This window comes from Lampetra planeri, chromosome 17 (genome assembly GCF_965212315.1).
Source record: "Lampetra planeri chromosome 17, kcLamPlan1.2.h2, whole genome shotgun sequence".
NCBI lineage: Eukaryota > Metazoa > Chordata > Hyperoartia > Petromyzontiformes > Petromyzontidae > Lampetra > Lampetra planeri.
The window spans coordinates 10,566,269-10,578,349 of NC_136123.1; the positions used below are offsets into that span (position 1 = coordinate 10,566,269).

At 44.5% G+C, this 12,081-nt stretch overlaps 1 protein-coding gene across 3 annotated transcripts in view; it reads right to left on the reverse strand.

Annotated features, from left to right (window-relative positions):
• The window catches only part of ADCY2 (adenylate cyclase 2), a 282,866-nt gene that overhangs the window by 25,788 nt on the left and 244,997 nt on the right, over positions 1–12,081 (reverse strand). For all 3 annotated transcript variants that reach the window (XM_078602107.1, XM_078602109.1, XM_078602110.1), the window contains exons 13-15: positions 11,743–11,823; positions 5,787–5,856; positions 3,331–3,428 (exon numbers count right to left, since the gene is read on the reverse strand). In XM_078602107.1, coding sequence (XP_078458233.1) covers positions 3,331–3,428; positions 5,787–5,856; positions 11,743–11,823 — 249 coding nt within the window. The remainder of the gene's footprint in view (positions 1–3,330; positions 3,429–5,786; positions 5,857–11,742; positions 11,824–12,081) is intronic.

Genomic DNA, 12,081 nt, shown 5'->3' on the forward strand with positions numbered 1-12,081 from the left:
CTTGACCAGGTCAATAAAGCAGAGATGTAGGTCTTTTTGGAATTCCCTACACCTCTGCTGTAGCAAACGGACAGAAAATATGGCATCTGTGCAGGACCGCCCTTTCCTGAAACCGCATTGGGGCTCCGCAAGCCTCTCCTCAGCATACCTAGCAAGGCGATGTTGAATAATCCTTGCCAGGACCTTACCCGGCACACTGAGGAGTGAGATGCCCCTGTAGTTGTTACAGTCGGTACGGTCCCCCTTCTTAAAGAGGGGGACCACCAGGGCATCCTTCCAGTCCTGCGGAACCCGTCCAGTGGTCCAGACTGTTGTTATGATGTCATATAGGGCAGTCTGTGCACAAACGCCACCCTCCCTCAGCATTTCGCTTGGGAGATCATCTCTGCCCGGTGCCTTCCCTGGTCTCAGACTCCGGATCGCCCTCAGTACTTCCTCAACAGCTGGTACCTCAGCCAGCCACTCACAGGGGGTGACCTCTTCCAATATTTGAGGCACCGCAGCCTCAGCAGGGTTATCCCCACTTTGTGCCATGATGTTTTCCTGGCTGAGAGATTTTCCCTCCCCCAGGACCTCACAGAAATGCTCAGCAAATCTGCAAACCTGTTCCTGGGGGTCGGAGATTGGATCACCGTTTTTTCCTCTAATGATGGTAATAGGTGTGGCGCTACAGGTTACTTTTTTGATGGAGTTAAATAGTGATTTGTGATCGCGGGCTACTGAGGCAGACTCCATCTCCTCAGCAACCCGCGACCACCACCCATCCTTGCAGCGCCTCACGGCTCTCCGAACCTCCGAGCGAAGACTGCGGTAAACCTCCTCATTCTCTGACGTGGGATGCTGTAGGCGATGAGAGTGGGCCTGTCGCTTTTTCTCAATTAACCTGAACACCTCCTCCGTCAGCCAGGGTTCCCGGGGAGGTCTGGACCGCGTACCCAAAGCAGCCATTGCAGCTGCATGAGTCACAGTCTTAAACCTCGCCCATTTACCCTCGACATCAGGTGGAGTGGGGGACGATGCCAACCCCAGCTGCAAGCGATGATGAAATTCTCGCTTGCAACTTTCATCAGCTAACTTAGACCAGGCCACTTTTGGTTGGAATGGGATCCTGGGTGTACACCCACCACCGGAGTGGAAGAATGGCAGGCGCATCTTACAGATGACTAGTCGATGGTCAGAGGGCAGATCAGCTCCACGGTAGGTCCTGGTGTCAAGAACATGGGCTCGCATCCGCTGGTCCGTCACTATGTAGTCCAGCAGATGTTCTTGCTTGGACCCGGCATGCATCCATGTTGTGTGGATGCGCCGATGCCGGAAGAGCGTGTTGGTAATTACAAGCCCATGGGCTGCACAAAAATCTAGCAGCCTCCTACCGTTATTATTGAGCTGATCTGGCCCATGCCTTCCAATCACTCCAGACCAGGTGCCAGCATCATGACCAACTCGGGCATTGAAGTCACCCAACAAGATGACTCTGTCCCGAGTGGCCACTTTAGCCAGCACCTGTGACAGGAGGTCATAGAAAGCGTCCGACTCATCGGCTTTGCCTGCATCCCTCCACGGATGTTCGTCTTCGGTGGGGGCATAAGTAACCACGACCACCACTCCTCGCCTCTGGTTAATGGGAAGGCGAGCCCAAAGTATCCTGGGGCTTACAGCTTCCCACACCTCACCGCCACGCTCCCACGCCCCCTTCATTCTTTTGTTCATAAGAAGAGCCACACCCTGTTGTTTGGCAGTCTCCTGCCCCGAGTAGAGGACTGTCCACCCCTCATGGTGGCAGGAGCCAGAACCGGTCCACCGGACCTCCTGAATGCCACAGAGATCCAGGCGGTACCGGTCCAGCTCCCGACAGAGGAGTGGCAGCCTCTCCTCCGCAGTGAGCGTTCGAACATTCCCATCCGCAATGGTTTTTCGTTGTTTCTGGAGGAGCCCCGAGGGTGAAAATTCAATCTCCTGGCTCCGCCAAATGAGGTTTGGCCAGGAGACGTCATAAAAGCCTGACCCCCCGGGGCCTCCGGCACAAGCTTATTAATTACAGGTTTATGTTTAATTCGTAGTTTAGTGGTGGTTAATTGAAGGTGGAGGGGTTACCAGCCCCTCGCACCCGTCCAGAGCCCCCGTTTAGCCACTGTGGTGGTCACAGACACCATGAGGGGAGAGGCCAATAGGCATTGGCCCTCCCCCCACAGCACTGCCCACGACAGTGTTGCCCGTCCGGCAACGCGAGGAGGTAGGAGGTTGGAGGTTGTTTTGCCGGACCCACACACCCACACACACACACACACCCACACATACACCCACACACACACACACCCACACACCCACACACCCACACACACACAAATGTCAACAAAATTCAAGTTTCGCTGCAATTGTGCTCTTCTTGCCACGTGTAAGATGTTTGTTCAACAAGCAAAATTTGTCAAAATAAAGACAGTGAATAAGTGCGGTACAACATTGCATATCCGACTCGCTGGGGACCGCGGTACAGGTGGAGACGCAAAGAGGTCAGATTCGTGAACATCTACAGACAACGACAGTTACACCCTGCACAAATACTGCAATGGATGCGGGTGGGTGATTGGTCAGGGTGGATATGTATGTTTAACTTATTTTGCACCGTACGTAACCAACCGTGCTAATCGTGATGGTTGGATATGCGACATTGTACTGTATTGTAAAATTATACCTGCTGCTCTAGTTCATTTTGATGAATAATATAAAAAATATATTTTAAACAGGTAAGTTTTACAAGGTGGTGGTGTGTGCTCCTTTGGTATATTGGGTATTAATAAAAAAAAATACTATATACTGTACAGATATGCTGGCCAGGTGCTGCTGTGTTTGGAGTGCTCAACTAACAAAAAGTTGAGTTCAAATCCGGGGTCAGGGGTCAACCCAGCACATGATCCCTCTGGGGTTTTACAATGAGTTAAAATGTTTTGGAAGTTAAAGAGCACTTCTCATAAAGAGGGACTTGGCTCCTACTCAGTAAGTGTACCATGTCCACAACTAGATATGGAACGCTGATGGAGAATAGCGCTGCACAAATGCTCGTTTGAGCAGGGATATTTTTAAAGCTTGGCATATATGCATTGCTGTACGCTACTAACTCTACCAACCATGTTCCAATTCCTGGTCATGGTAAACACCCAGCGGAAATTGGAATAAGAGCCTGGCCTGGGAGGCAGATAGCATAAAGGGGATTTGGAATTGTGCCAGTCGCCACCACCCCAGATCGTGTGCTACGCCATCCTCAATCGGTGCTCATGAACCGCACTTGGCCCAATCGAAAGATACGCATGGGGGATATATCATTGTACTCACTTGGGCACCACAAATATCTGAACAACAAAGATGCAAAAGAAGATGAGGCAGGCACAGGATACGTAGTGCTTGATGTCTGGAAGTGTGGTATTTCTGTACTGCAATGTCCAATAACACACACACACACATCATCCCATTCCACACACAGCACACACAACATCCCAATCCACAGACAGCACAAACACACACACATATTAAAAAAACATAACATGCAGGTGACGCTTGTAACACAAATATATTTACATGATCAAATTGACCCAAGCATTTACAGTATACGATATTGCAATGTGCAGTATCCAATTATTAGTCAAATCGATCTGTATGCTATCTCAATGCTGGCGAGGGTTTCCAAGCCCAAACAATACCCTGATACAAATTAAACAAAACTGACACCTTTTTACAAGGAGTCATGTTTGCATAGACCGCAATACCTGCAGTCATAATACAAACAAAAGAACATAACTCTGATAATGTGCACTGTCCTTGAAGTTGATTGGTCCACACCCGAGACAGCTTTCCTTAGAGCCTAGTCTCATATGGGTTGGACCAGATGACGCCAAAAGGCGCACAACTCAAGGACAATGCACCATCAGAGTATGAGAGCTCGGGGCAAGCATCTACACTATGGGAACCTCATTTGCCAGTTAAAATATGATAATTGGTTCTTTACCCTTCTATCTGGCAACAAAACTGACACCTTTTTACAAGGAGTCATGTTTGCATAGACCGCAATACCTGCAGTCATAATACAAACAAAAGAACATAACTCTGATAATGTGCACTGTCCTTGAAGTTGATTGGTCCACACCCGAGACAGCTTTCCTTAGAGCCTAGTCTCATATGGGTTGGACCAGATGACGCCAAAAGGCGCACAACTCAAGGACAATGCACCATCAGAGTATGAGAGCTCGGGGCAAGCATCTACACTATGGGAACCTCATTTGCCAGTTAAAATATGATAATTGGTTCTTTACCCTTCTATCTGGCAACAAAACTGACACCTTTTTACAAGGAGTCATGTTTGCATAGACCGCAATACCTGCAGTCATAATACAAACAAAAGAACATAACTCTGAGTTATGTTCTTATGTTCTTTTGTTTGTATTATGACTGCAGGTATTGCGGTCTATGCAAACATGACTCCTTGTAAAAAGGTGTCAGTTTTGTTGCCAGATAGAAGGGTAAAGAACCAATTATCATATTTTAACTGGCAAATGAGGTTCCCATAGTGTAGATGCTTGCCCCGAGCTCTCATACTCTGATGGTGCATTGTCCTTGAGTTGTGCGCCTTTTGGCGTCATCTGGTCCAACCCATATGAGACTAGGCTCTAAGGAAAGCTGTCTCGGGTGTGGACCAATCAACTTCAAGGACAGTGCACATTATCAGAGTTATGTTCTTTTGTTTGTATTATGACTGCAGGTATTGCGGTCTATGCAAACATGACTCCTTGTAAAAAGGTGTCAGTTTTGTTGCCAGATAGAAGGGTAAAGAACCAATTATCATATTTTAACTGGCAAATGAGGTTCCCATAGTGTAGATGCTTGCCCCGAGCTCTCATACTCTGATGGTGCATTGTCCTTGAGTTGTGCGCCTTTTGGCGTCATCTGGTCCAACCCATATGAGACTAGGCTCTAAGGAAAGCTGTCTCGGGTGTGGACCAATCAACTTCAAGGACAGTGCACATTATCAGAGTTATGTTCTTTTGTTTGTATTATGACTGCAGGTATTGCGGTCTATGCAAACATGACTCCTTGTAAAAAGGTGTCAGTTTTGTTGCCAGATAGAAGGGTAAAGAACCAATTATCATATTTTAACTGGCAAATGAGGTTCCCATAGTACAAATTAAACATTCATATTTTATCAAGGTGAAGAGGTCACAACGGCTAATACGACTGACGTCAACACATCTTCACAATGCTTCCTTCCTTCTGCTAGATTCCTCAGAGATTGTATAGTTGACTCCCAGCCTCCACTGGCTGCCCTTAAAGTGTCCAGCCATGGAGCGCAAGGTCTTCCCCATTGTGATCTAAAGGGGGCAGCTCCAACGACTGCCCCAGGACACCTGCACAGTCCACCCTGCATGGTAATGAGCGCAGCATTGCAACCACCTCTTCCTGAGTATGTTAACAATGTGTTTTTGACACAGTCTACTCCAAAACTTCCAAGTGTCTTAGCCTATCCCGCGTTTACATTTCGAAGCCAGACACTGCTTTTTAAAGCTGCTTAGGTTTAGCTCTCTCACCCATAAAACAGTACAAACATTCTTCCAGCATCTAAAACGCATTTATGAATCCAAAAGTGGCTATATGTATCCTATCCAAGACCCACCCTACTTACCCAATTGTTTGTTTTTAGTACACCACCATTGATTGCCCATGTAATCGCGCTGTGAGGCTTTGTGGCTTTGCCCAGGCCTGGGCTCGCTTCTGTGCTCACTATTGAACGATGAACCCACCTCTTTCTCGAAGGCTCTGTCGTTGAAGAAGAGTGAGAATCTCTGGATGTCCTCTGATTTGAGCCACTGCCTGTGGAGCAAAAAAGGTGAGGGCACAAGCATGGAAAGGAAGAAGAGGGCGCGCGATGGCGGAGTTTAGTGATGGACGAAGCAGCAAATATAATGGCCTAATGATTGGCTGTACAGCAAATTGGTATAAGAGTTATCTGTGTAGCTTATGAGTCGTTGTCCTCCAGGAGAGCTCTTGCCCACTTTTAGTTCCCCATATAGTGTGAGCTTAAAACACCTGCTGTCACTCCTATGGAGTGAAAGTCCGGTCAACATCAGCTGCGAGGTCCACTTCGAGGTTTGTTTTTTGGGCACGTTGCAACACTTCCTCGTTTGTGATTTTTGTCATGCACAATTAGCCAAGCATAATTGTCAGTAGGCTTTCAGTTCAGGGTAAGGTTTGTAGAGCGCGGTAATCAACAGTAGGAGTGTCGTTCTAGAAGCATGAGAAACTCACACAATGTAAATTTACCTCTGGAAACTCTTTCCACATTAAAGATAATTTCCAAAGACAATCTTTTCTGTCTACAGCTTGTGCACAGCAGGGCAACCCGAGGCCCCAACCCAGTGAAGGGGAAATGAGGCATTTTATGTTTTAATGAATGTCCCCGCAGTTTATTGCTGCCGGAGTGCGGTAATAGCTCACAGCATTTGCAATATTAATTTGAAATGTACTCATTTCAAGTGTTTTTAATCTCTCCAGATAAAATAATAAATATGCCACAGAGAGTGTGCTGGTTTGTTTTTCCATCTACCAATTGGCACTGTTGCTTGATAACATTAAACAAAACAACAATCTCCCTCGCTGAACACATCGATTTGAGCACTGAATTCCCAATTGAAAATAGTGAGTTAAAATCGCAATGATGGATCAACTAAGCCCATCATTCTTTCCAAGGGCAATAACATGTCTCTCACCAACTGAAGCACGTTCGCTCAATTTCCAACCATAGCTAGCATCAGTGGCGAGTGATACCTTAATCAAATTCAAATTGACTCAGAATGTCTCAGTGCTGTATATAGCCAAAAAAACCTCATGATTGACACAGCATAGGGAGCCCTGTTAGCCAGCAGCAGATTGACAAAGGGCTTCATAATAAAGATTTTTGGGTTAGATCGCGTTATTATAAATGTGTCGCAACCCTCCACCACCCGACACGGCCAATCAGTAAAAAAATGTGTCACGTTAACAAAACGCCACTTAGTTTCTTCTATAGCCTACCGGTGTGTTTGAAGAGTGAATCCACAACATTTACAATTTGAGTTGTACGACGTTTCGCTGGTAATTACATCCAGCATTTTCAGGCGATTTGCCAGAATAGTAAAGCCATCCACCTGCTTCCGGTCTTAAATAGTGAAGGACAACGTCATTATTTTTGAACCCCACCAGGTTTCGAGATCAGAGGCGGAGGTGGGGGGGAGGGTATTGTAATTATATAATAGATTAGTAATCAGTTAATTAGTATGTGATTCCTCTATAATGAATTGCAATATGTATTGTGTATTACGTAATAATACGCTTCCAGGCTGCACTAAGCCTGTAGCTATCAGAGCGGTTAAAATTATTTGTATTCTTCTCAATTTCGATTGATTCTCTAATTAGTCTTGGCCAGTAATAATTAGTTTTGCATAACACTTCAACGTTATCAAAATCAATTGAATGTTCTTGTTGGCGAGCCTGTTCTGCTACTGCCGACAGTTGTGTTTGAGATAATTTAATGTTACTTTGGTGTTCTTTTAGTCTTACGCTAATGTTACGTCCCGTCTGTTCAATATAGCATTTACCGCATTAGCAATTGATCTGATATACAACTTATGTTGATAACTTCGGTAATCCATCTTTAGTTTTTTTTATTTTGTGTACCATACCAAATTTTACTTTAATGTTTTGCTTTTGCAAAACACGGGCTAATTCATCAGTTACTCCTGAGATATATGATATTTTAATTGTTTTGATAATCTGATCACTGGATGGCCGGGTTTTGTGCATTGAGATTATTTAAAAATCCATTAAGTGTATCTTTACTATGTGGCCAGAAAACCAAAGTGTCATCGACATATTCTTTGGGTCTTTCGGTAAAGTCACGTAGATAGGTTAAAAAAAATATTATAACAAAAACCTGCAACGTTTCGATCACAACACAAGCGGTCGTCATCAGGAGAAAAAAACAGGGGTCAGCCTGTAAAGGCAAACTGTTTATAAAGGTTTAAAATGGGCATAGCTCTAGTGTCAGCAGCATGGGTGGAGGAGTTTATGTTAATGCGAGAAATAAAAAAACCATGTGCCTCCGCATTTAGGGCAGAGAAGGTTATGTTGATGTGAGGGGTTAAAAAACTGGTGAGCAGTGTACAGTGCTAAAATGGAAACATTACAGCCAGTTATGACTTAAACTGGTTGATAACGTACTTCCAGTCATTGGTGAGTTCATACCCATCCTCTCAGTTGAAATTGTGTCTATGTCTGTATATATGGATGGCTTCATGAACAAATCTTTGTTGATAGCCAGTGGGTTTGCAAAGTACCTTCGTCTTAGAGAAATCAATTTCGTGTGAGCCAACCGCATTAAATCAATGATCAGCCTGCTCACGAACGCGGTCCGAGACACGTCGCTTAGTTTCCCCAATGTAACTAGTGCTGCAGACACGGCTTAGTTTGTAGATGCCGGAGTATTGCATGTCAGGGATCACATCCTCCACGGATGGGATCAGATCACGAATTTTATGTACTGTGTTGAATCGAACCTGGATCTTGTGTTTGCTCATGATTTTGGAAATCTTTTTGGTGACCCCTGCTATGTAAGGCAAGGTGATGATTTTGATTGGGTCCTGAGATGGTTCTTTCCCAAGGTTGGGGTGATATCTTCACGGATTGTGTCGTCTGAATATCCATTCATCTTGAGGGCCTGGTGTACGTGTTCCAGTTCACTGGCTAGGTGATTATGGTCGGAAATTCATTGAGCTCTATGGTGTAGAGTTTTGATAAGGGACTTCTTCTTGGATGGATGGTGGTGGGAGTCAGGTTTTAGGTAGGCATCCGTAGGGCTGGCTTTCCTGTAGACAGAGTGGCCCATTGAGCCATCTGGTCTCTTTTCAATTAAAACATCCAAGAATGGTAGCTTGCCATCCTTTTCCACCTCCATGGTGAATTTGATGGCTGGGTGTATGGAATTGATGTGGTTGAGGAATTGGTTCAGAGCTGGTCGGCCATGTCGCCAGATGACGAACATGTCATCTACATATCTCTTTCACAAGGACGGACGTAGATTGGATGCCTGGATGGCGTCTGTCTCAAATTTTTCCATGACAAGATTGGCTACAAACGGAGATAAGGGAGAACCCATTGAGATGCCTTCAACTTGTTTGTAGAATGTTCCATTCCAGGTGAAGTGTTGGTGAGGCAGTGTCTAACCAGGGCCGGTACATCAGTATTCAGTCCTTGTTGGACCAAATTTTCAATGATTGCAATGGTGTCAGGCACAGGAATTTTGGTAAACAAAGAGACGACATCGAAACTAACGAGCAAATCACCTGTATATAGTGAGATATCATTGATTAATGATACCAAGTGAGCCGAGTTAAGTACAGCTGAGGCGCTCTTACCAGTGAATGGTTGTAAGGTCTCAGACAGAAATCAGGCCAGTTTGTAAGTGGGTGAGTCAATCGTGGAGACAATAGGACGAAGGGGTGTCCCTTCTTTATGGATTTTTGGAAAGTCATATAATCTGGTGGTCTAGCAGCAGATGGATTTAAGGAAACCCGCTTGGTTTGTTCGATTAAATATGTCGAATCAGTAATGATGTTGTTGGTTTTTGTAACAAGGTTGTTGGTGGGGTCTCTTTTAATTTTTGTATAGCTACCATCATTAAGTAGGTCCTGAATTGTATTATTGTATGTGGTTTTGTCCATGATGACTGTGGCATTGCCCTTGTCGGCAGAGAGGATGACAATGTCATCCCTCTTTTATCATTGAGAAAGCTCATCGACATATCTAAACCAAAAAGATAGTTTTAATGTACTTGAGGCAAGTGCTCTTGTTTAAAAGTTTTCCATGTACAAATTTGCTGCTCCTTCCTTTTGTTTAAAGAAGTCACCTCTCCATCAGAAACATAAGTGTTATTTAGACAATGGTCAGCTAGTTTAGGAATATCTTCTGGTAAACCTGTCTTCTGTACTAGTGTATTAAGTAATTTATGTGATTAATTAACTGGAACCTTAGTGAAAAGAGTAAATACATCGAAACTCACCAGAATATCATTAAGGGTTAAGTTTACTACCTTTAATCAAATTCACAAGATGTTCTGAATTTATTAAAAATTAAGATGTCCTACCGATGTAGAGCTGTATTTGTTTAGTTACATATTTTGCTAATTTATATGTGGCAGAACCTATTGTACGTAATATGGATCGTAATGGGATACCGATTTTACGAATATTTGGTAGCTCATACAATCTTGGTGGCTTTGAGGCCCGTGGCTTACTTTGGTATTGCTGAGTCTTGGGGATGAATGAATTTTCAATGATTGCAGGAGTCTTGCGTTCTAAAGTATTGGTTGGATCTCGTTTAATTTTAATATAGGTATCTTCCTTCAGTAAATCTTTAATTGTATTATCATAATCTGTTCGGAACATCACTACAGTAGTGCGGCCTTTATCAGCTGCCAGAATTTAAATTTATTTATTTAATCGAAGCTCTCTTAAGGCTTTTGCTTCGCCAAAGCTAATATTTATTTTTGGTATTTTGCTATTCTCGATTATTTTGGCAACCTCGTGTCTAGTCTTCTCTGCCTCGTTATGTGCAATTAGTACTGGCCAAGACTAACTAGAGAATCAATCGAAATTAAGAAGAATACAAATAATTTCACCCGATGTGATAGCTATAGACTCAGCACAGCCTGGAAGCATATCATTAAGTAATACACAATACACATTGAAATTCCTTATAGAGGAGTCACATACTAAATGGCTGATTACTGATCTATTATATAACTACAATACCCCCCCCACATCCACATCTGATCTCGAAACCTAATGGGGTTCAGTGGTTCACTAATGATGACGTCGTCCTGCACTATTTACGACTGGAAGCAGGTGGATGGCTTCACTATTCTGGCAAATCGCCCGAAGATGCTGGATGTAATTGCTAGCGAAACGTCGTACTCAAATTATAAATGTGGTGGATTCACCTTTCAAACACACCGGTGGGCTGAAGAAATAACTAATTGGCGTTTTGTTAACGTGACACATTTTTTATTGATTGGCCGTGCCGGGTGGTGGAGGGTTGCGACACATTTATGATAATGCGATCTAACCCTAAGCCTATGTGTTAAACTGACAAAGGGCTGTCAATTATTACTTTTTCAATCACACAGTGGCTAAGGTGAAGCTGAGTTTACAATGCAGCAGAGTTCTGCATTGTAAGACAGTGAGTGCAAATCTGTCAATGGTTGATTTAGCCCCATAACAGTCATCATCATTATCACTATCATAATCCTTTTACGGTCCAGATAATACAGCAACATACACAACCAGGTGATGCTCGACCACCATGTTGAAATTCAAGAGAATAAATAGTCCCTGTCATAGGAATGTGGAATTTACACCACTGGGCAATTGAACTGAGTTCTACCCAACCTTTATTTGAGGTTGAAGATAATATGTCCTCAACCATTGGACATGATAAGTAAGGATAATAACCTCAATACCTACATGCGGTTTGATTCAGCTCTCTGAGAGACTCAGAAAACCCAGAGTGTTTAAACAAGACACCATGGAGGGGGCAATGTGTTTCTCGCCCTGCCTCCTGTAACGACGCCACCTTCATGCGGCACGTCGGCTGGATGTGTGCAATGCCGCCATTGGTAAACTCATGGCCTTGCCTCTGTGCGGCCACGCACTACGCACGACTTACTTCTGTGAGTTGATGCCTTCAATGGCTTGAATCATTCTTTCGTTCAGCTCCTCTTCAAAACGCCTTCGCTGGGAGCGACTCCTTTATTAAACACAAAGACAAAGATCCCCCGGATATGCTTAACAAATTGTTGGGACAAGTGCTGGTAGCGAGCACCTATGAAGGCCGGCACAGCACACGTGGGGCTGAGTGGCCAGCACCACGCCCGGCCGCCTGGTTCTCATGTAAGGCTGAGTCGACCTAGGGAAGGCCCAGAACCGGTTCAGATGACCGTCACTGAAGTTGGACATGAGCGAGAGTCGTACTCGTGTCTCTGGGTTCATGGCACAGCGAGATAAC